The sequence below is a fragment of the Quercus robur genome, chromosome 1, assembly GCF_932294415.1.
Source record: "Quercus robur chromosome 1, dhQueRobu3.1, whole genome shotgun sequence".
In the NCBI taxonomy this organism is placed as follows: Eukaryota; Viridiplantae; Streptophyta; class Magnoliopsida; order Fagales; family Fagaceae; genus Quercus; species Quercus robur.
The window spans coordinates 11663096-11671429 of record NC_065534.1 but is presented as its reverse complement, the minus strand read 5'-3'; the positions used below and the strand labels follow the sequence as shown (position 1 = coordinate 11671429).

Sequence of the window (8334 nt, the reverse complement as noted above, 5' to 3'; positions counted from 1 at the left end):
ACAATATCTAGTCTTGAAAATGTGAGTTCAATCGCATTGCTTAAAAGTACAATTTTAAGTAAAACAACATATTTTCAATATCTTTTAATATTATATTTTTCAGCCGTATAAATATAATGCATAATAGTCTTTGTAATTTCCTTGAAGCCAAATCCCTATTTTCTAGCTATGTTTGGATGGAAAGAAAATGGGAGAAAAGGAAAGAAGGGTATGGATGAGAAGAAATGTTCTTTGTTTGGTTGAAGAGAAATTGAGAAAAAGAAAGGAAAATGGAGGGAATGGACTTCCATGAGGCCTACCATTCTTTCCTTCCAAATTGGAAGGAAATAAGAAAGAAGAGAGAGTTGTACATGGGTGGAGTCCATCTCTTTCCCTTCTTTCTACCTTGTAAAACAAACAAAAGAGAACTATTCCCCTTTTCCTTTCCTTTCTTTGCCAAACATAGACAATAATTTTAATTTTGGAGGGCTATAGTCTGACCTTTGAACCTTATAATGAGAGCATGACCTTTGATGTCGAACTATCATGTGCCTTAACATGCATTTGGAACTATCAAAATAGCATGAAGAAAATGAATGAGATTTTGTTGATTGATTGGAGAGAGAGAGAGAGAGAGAGAGAGAGAGAGAGAGAGAGAGAGAGAGAGAGAGAGAAATTTACCATTGAAGATGTAAACTGAGTCAAATATATATATATATTTTTAAAAAAATACAAGAATCATACACAATATCATAAAATAATTTTAGGGGGTGTAACTAATTAAAAATTAAGATTTTAAACTTTAAAAACAATAAATTAAAATGTCTAGTTTAATTTCCAAAATAATAAGTTAAGTATGATTTTTAACGGGTCGTGGAGATATGATACACGAGGCCAAATATTGGGGATTGGATTGCAGAAGATACTAAGGCCTTGTTTAGTAACGGTGTTTAAACAATGAAAACTGTTGTTTAAACACTAAATACATATTTCCACATACTTTTTCACCTACACGCATTTCCATAAAACTTAAGCAACGCTACTAAAAATCTCTTATCAAACGAACCCTCAGATTTATATGAATAATGCTAAAGTCACAAACTATTTTAAAACATTTGTACAAACTATTGTGTAGCCAATTTCTTATTAGATTTCATTTGGGCTCACAACTAACAAAAGTACATAACTTTTTCATTTACTAATAACTACTCACCACATCAGCAGTTTGTAAATTTTTTTTTTTTTTTTAGTTGTATCTCCAACATTTTTCTATATATATATATATATATGTGTGTGTGTGTAATGTGTTTGACTAGCACTGCATGTGCTTGGCCACAAGACTGAGGACCATTGGCAAAAAGATGAGGACTATTAGCATAAGCACACGGCCACACGTTAAGCACAAGTCTTAATAGGTTCTTAATATTATATTATTTAAAAGATTAACAGCTAATATGATATTAAGAGATAAGTGAGAGAACCCAAATAAACATAACATACAGTTGCATTTGACCTTTAATTTTAGAGAAATGCACAAACATGACCTCACATTGAAATTATGAAAAATATGAGATTTTAAACAGAAATTGATTATTGACTCAGCAATTGACATGACCCACCATAAGAACAATATAATTTCTCTACTTTTAGAGGGACAAAACTGTATAATCAAAACATGTTTGGCCAATGATTTAATAAAATATAATTTTCAGGTGTATAAGACATAATTATCTTTGTAATTGGTCACTATTTTTGGATGGAAGGAAAGGAAAGAAAGGGACGAAAAAGAAGAGAAAAAAAATCCTTTATTTGCTTGGAAAGAAATTGAAGAAGGGAAAGGAAAATGAAGGGAACAGATTTTCATGGGGCTCACCTTTTTTTTGTTTCCTTCCAAATTGGAAGGAAATGAGTAAGAAGGGAACAGATTTACATGAGACCCACTTTCCCTTATTTTCTACCTTGTAAATCAAATAATATGAAGGAGAATTATTCTCTACTCCCTTCCATTTCTTTTCTCTTCCCCCTCCCTCCCTTTTGCCAAAAATAGTTAATTTTCATTTTTGGAGGCTATAGTCTATGATTCTAAATTGTATAATGTGGGCCCACCCTTTGTGTTGAACTTTTATGTGCCTTCACATTGCGTTTGGAACAACTCAAAGAGGATGGTGAAGGAAAGGATTGAGTTTTTGCTTTTTAAATAGTATGAGAGAAAAGAAAAGAGAGCAAAAAGTGAAGGAAAATCAACCAACTGGATCCAACTTTTACGATCCGCCCAATTTGGACAGAAATGAAGAGAAATGAGTAATAAAAAAAAAAAAAAAAATTCATTTGCCTTATTTGACTTTATTTGGTTCCTAAACTACAATTTTACCCATTAACTCTTTTCATTCATTTTATTTATTTATCAAGATATAAAAGTAAAATACATATATTTGTCTTTCCTTTGCAAAGCAAAAAAAAAAAGAAAAAAAGAAAAAAGAAAAAAAAGAGAGAATAAGTATAGTATTATCTTTTCTTTTATCTTTTCCTCCCTAGTCCCAAACACATATGAGATAAACAATTTTTTTTTCTTTTTTTTATGCTATTCTCCCTTTTTTTCCCCTAAGTCAGCTCTAAGCCTCCAACCAAACACACTGTAAGATTCTAATCAAATCCTTATAGAAGTTTTCCTAATAAATATATATATATATATATATATATATTTATTTATATTTTTTTAAAATCCATATATAGGAGTCACCGATAGACGAGGTTAGTCTTTTCTCCTTACATCACATGCGGCATAATTATTTTTTTAGAGAGGGGTTTCAACTTATAATGTCCGTTTCTGATGATCGTTTTTTATTATCAGATTAATACATCAATTGATTTTTGGTATAGACAGAACATTTATCATAATTATAATAATATATGTACACACAAGTTGTAGGCTTGAGTTCATTTGTCCATATCTTGCTTAAAAACTTTATTTTTTGTCACTTTCATGAAAAATATTTAAAAAAAATTGTTAAAAAAATTAATTATGTTTTCTTTTTTCATAAAATGTTTATAAACTAATCTTCTTAAAGTATCAGTTAATAAACTATTATAAAAAAGTTTTGATATTACTTTTATGAAAAAATATTGTAAAAAAAATTATTTATTATTTATTAATTTTTTATAAAAAATTTATAAAAATAGTACATAAATCAAAACGAGTATGTGTGAATTTTTGTTTTTAATCTTTATTTTAATATGGAAAAACTTATTCGTTGTTACTTAATCCTATAATCTGGTGGGGACATGTGGACTTAGGAAAATTCTAGTGCCACAACTCTGTGCACAACTTTGTGCACAACTCGGCCACGTGGCGAGTTGTGGTTGGTGGAGGGGTGACCCACCATCACCCCTCTACCAACCACAACTCGCCACGTGGCCGAGTTGTGCACAAAGTTGTGCACAAAAGTGTGGCACCAGAACTACTCACTTAATTAACATGGATGTCTGCCGGCTGCCGTGATAGCTTACGTTGGTTGGGGCAGCAAAGTAAACAACGCTAAACAAATCCAAGTTTACACTTCTCTTGCTTCGAAATGATTCCTCTCCCCAGTACTATTTATTGGAAGTTATAGCAACCTAATCCTCGGACACCGACACTAAAAATATCCACGAAGATATTTGTAGCAAAAAGCCAAAAATAGCAGAGCTGATCTGAAAAAAGAAAAAAAAAGGAACTTGGTCGGAGATGGAGGGCCAAGAATTGGAAGGGCAAAAGAGTAAATTGGTCATTATTGGAGGAGGTGTAGCCGGTTCCCTCCTCGCTAAAACTCTCCAATTCCTCGCCGAGGTCACCCTCATTGATCCGTAAGTTTCTCTCTTTCTCTTTACATAAATAACAAACAATCTGGGTTACTATGATTCAGTTGTATGTTGAAGACACAACATTGTTCTGTTTTGTGTGTGTTTTTCCTAGTACCATACATGTTTGTAGCGGTTATGGAATTTGAATAGCTTAGTTGATTGTAGATGCTTTGCTTTGAGTGTGATCATATGTGCTGTAGTTTGTAATCTTGAAATTCATTTGTTTGATTGGAGGTTTTTGGAGAGATTGGAGGTTTAGGAAAGGCTTGATCCCATATTGTGAGATTACATTTCAGAACTCAGACTAGTATTTGCTGAAAAATGTATTATTAAGATGAAGTCGAGGACTCATGGTAGAAAAAAGAAGCACAAAATCCGTAAATGAATTGGGGCGGAGACAAATAATACATGAATTTCACTTTTCCCTACGGCTTTGGGTTTAAATTTGACATTGAATTGAAGGGTGTTTCATAATTCTAAAATGTTGATTGGTTTAGATCATTATATTGAGCCGCCTTGTAGAATTTTCCATGTACAGAGCTGTCGTAATCTTTGATGCTATGTGCAAACAAATTTGAACCAGGAAGGAGTATTTTGAAATTCCATGGGCAAGCTTGAGGTCAATGGTGGAGCCATCATTTGCTGCAAGGTCGGTGATCAACCATAAAGATTATTTCACCAATGGCCAAATCATTACATCCAGTGCAGTCAATATCACTGAAACTGAAGTCTTGACTGCTGACGGTCATTCAATTGCCTATGACTATCTTGTCGTTGCCACTGGCCATAGCTATGCTGTCCCCAAAACTAGGACTGAGAGACTTAATCAATACAAAGCAGGTAAAACTATAAAAGAACTGAACCATTATCTTCATTTTTATTAACTGCTAGCTTGATTGCTGAGATGATTTGTAGATTGCATATCTCTGGTTTGAAGATGGCTGCATTAGTTTCTTAGAATTTCCCGTACTATGACAGTTTATAAGCGAGATATATAGGAAACAGGTTAAGCTGTGGCTACTGTTAGAATTAGAGCAGGAGGTCCTAAGTTCGATCCCTGTGTCTTTCATTCTACCTCCCATTTAAAATCCCATGTGTTAGGCCTCACCTATTAAAAGGTAGTTTGAGCTCACATGTAAGGGGGAGTGTTAGAATTATGTGGTTACATGATTAAATTTACTATTTCCTAATAGTTTAAGCTTTTGGGACAATCGGTAATTTAAAAACTACTTAATGCAGGACTACATTGATTAGTTGAAATTAAGCCCTAAGCCATTTTATGTAACAAAAAATCAATCATTATCTGGTTTATGTCGATAATCAATATCTTAGACAAGGTCACAGCAGGATGCTTGCTAGGGTACAAACTAGTTTTTGGTAAATGAACAAACCTATACCTCGCAGCAGCAGGCATTCTCAAGGTCATTAAGCATTTTATATAGTGGAAATTAAGAAAAATTGAACACAAAAACTCTTATAACATCTTGTATTATTTGTTTTCTCTAATCCTATAATTCTCTACTCATAATGGGTCAAACCTCCATCTTTTGAAAAGAGCAGTATATTGGGCTACGAGGCCATCTGTCACACCTTTGAACAGCCTTGAAAGGAATATTTTTAAAGTTCAAAACAATTAATTAATGGAATTTGACTTTATGCCTGTTTTTAATTCAGACTTTTATAATTAACTTCAATTATATTGCATTGAGAAAATTATATCAAATTAAGACGAAGGTGCATCCATACACTGCTTTGACATTACCTGGGCCTAACTAATGTAAATTTTTGCACTGGCAGAAAATCAAAAGATTTTTTCAGCTCATTCCATTTTAATTGTTGGAGGAGGCCCCACTGGTGTTGAACTTGCTGGAGAAATTGCTGTTGATTTCCCAGGTAAGAATATTACCCTGGTGCATAAGGGATCAAGATTACTGGAATTTGTCGGACAAAGAGCTGCTAAAAGGACTATGAATTGGTTGAAATCAAAGAGAGTTGAAGTGAAATTGGAGCAGAAAGTCGATTTGGGCACTGATTCAGATGAAATCAAGATGTATAAAACTTCAGCTGGAGAAACTATCAGAGCAGATTGCCATTTTCTGTGCACAGGGATACCATTGTGTTCAGCATGGCTTAAGGAAACTATGTTGAAAAAAAACTTAGATGGTCAGGGAAGGTTGAGGGTTGATGAGAGTCTGAGAGTCAAAGGTCGAAAGAACATATTCGCGATTGGAGATATTACTGATGTTCCAGTAAGTGCTATTTGCCACATTGTAATTATTTTGGGTTTGATTAGCTGCTTGTATAGTTATGTTTACCACAATTTTATCTGTTCTAAACTAAACAAATAGTGTGACTAGACAGACACTTACACATGATACGCAACAAAAAAAAAAGGGAAAAAAATTGAACCAGGCCAAAAGAGTATGCCATGGGAGAAGAAGGTTTTTTTTTTAATGATAATTTGGTTCCTGAGTTGCTACCCAACCCAAGTTAAATAAGGCCACTTGACAAGCTTGTGAAATTTTTTAAAAACTAGTAGGAAAATTCTTGATGACATGACATCATTGCTTTATGAAATAAAATATAATTCATTAGTTAAGAAAGTGTTGTTCATGTTGTTCTGCTCCAGCTTTGTTTGGCTTAGATGTTCCATCTTGGCTGTGGCCAGTATCTATATGGTCAACTTTTATCCTGGTCCATATTTTTGGTCTATTATAGTCTGTTTGGTCTATTCTGCAACATAATATGATTTTCATATCCAATACAGTTTTAAATGTATATGACTAAAGATTATAATGTGGGAAAAGAACCTAAAAGTGTAATCTCAGAAAGTTAATGTTTAATATGACTGAAAAAAATTTGATGTGTAGAGATACAGTACATTCAATGTGCATTCTCATTCTATTACTGGAGAATGTGCCCTTTTAGTTTTGTTTTGTATTTTTGTATTTTTTGTGTGTGTGTGGATGTATTCTTGCAAAATACAAGTTGGTTATATGTGTTAACAAATTGACTTCCAATAAGAGCAGTATGAGTATGTGATTTGCTGGCAAATCTGATATCTGATGCAATACTGTTTCATGACAATCTATGCTGTAGGAAATCAAACAAGGGTTTTTGGCACACAAACATGCTCTATTGGCAGCTAAGAACTTGAAAATATTGATGATGGGAGGAAGAGAAAGCAAATTGGCAACTTATAAGGCTAGTTCAGCATTGGCAATTGTTTCGCTTGGAAGGACAGAAGCGGTGGCACAATTCCCGTTCACAACAATTATTGGATGTATTCCTGGCATGATCAAGTCCAAGGATCTGTTTGTGGGGAAAACAAGAAAGCAATTGGGTCTAGAACCAGATGTTGTACAAGATTAAAGTTGAATGGGTGTGTCTGTTGTGTATATTTTACGTTCAAAAAGAGAACATAAATGGTCTTAGAACCTCAAGGTAAACATGATTGAGATAATAAATAAAACAGTGTGATGGTGTGAATTTACTAGGATTCAATATTATTACTGAAATCTGAAATAAGGTAAAATAGAGCAGTTTTTGAATCTTTCAGCATAGCATGCATGTTGCTTCAAGAATTCTAGTGTCTTTTTTCTGGGCACATTGAGCTGCCAAGCTCGTGATTGGATTTATCACTTTTTTTTCTTTTCATTTTCTTTTTGTTCTTTATTTTTTGTCAAATGATAGGAGACCTTTGCCAGTTTTGCTGTATCACCCATTTTATAAATTTCTTCAAGCTTTTTCCACCTCCCTCCCTCGTGTGGCTTTATAGCTTATAATCTTCTATTTTAAATCCAGAAGTAGTAATAGTATTTTAGTTATAGGAAAATATATTTACATCTCTCTCTCTCTCTCTCTCTATATATATATATATATATACACACTTACAATGTACATCATTGATCATACTATATTATATAAAACGGCAAGTAACAACTTCTTGGGTGTCTCAAAGGAAGAAAAAGATCAAGTATATGGGTAATGCAAGAAAATACCAGAAGATGCAAAAGAGGTACAAAAGTTCGCCACCCAGGTACACCTGTTAGGCCCTTCTAATGGAAAGAATCAAACAATGTCACAGAGATTTAAATTAATGACCTCTAGTATATGAAAACTTAATCCCAGTTGTGTGTGTGTGTTGTTGATAGAATAGTATTTCAAATTTACGGCGTTCGCTTCATGATAATTGCTCTTATTATCAGACCAAGACATATCAATGGATTTATGATGTAGGCGGGAATTGAATTGCAGATCTCTTATTTGACAATAAGAAACTTTATCAATTAAGGCCAAAATTTAATTTGAGTTGAATGTATTATTCATTGGCATTTTAGGATACTTTTAATACAATTAATTTCTTTTTATTCAATATAAGTCACATAATCAATTGATTATTAATTATTCAGTGAAATTCCTAAGTCTTACAAAGTTACATTCCAATCTTATCAAGCCATTATAATAAATAAACCAACTTCTCCTCTTCAAAATAAAAAGAAAGCTACAAAATTA

General features: G+C 33.0%; 1 protein-coding gene across 1 annotated transcript; it reads left to right on the top strand.

The window, feature by feature from the left end:
• Window positions 1-3468: 3468 nt before the first annotated feature.
• LOC126720903 (uncharacterized) lies at window positions 3469-7370 on the top strand. The gene is made up of 4 exons (XM_050423754.1): window positions 3469-3822; window positions 4403-4659; window positions 5617-6068; window positions 6919-7370. Exons 1-4 carry the CDS (start codon window positions 3704-3706, stop codon window positions 7189-7191), a joined length of 1101 nt encoding a protein of 366 aa, XP_050279711.1. The 5' UTR covers window positions 3469-3703; the 3' UTR covers window positions 7192-7370.
• Window positions 7371-8334: the final 964 nt, after the last annotated feature.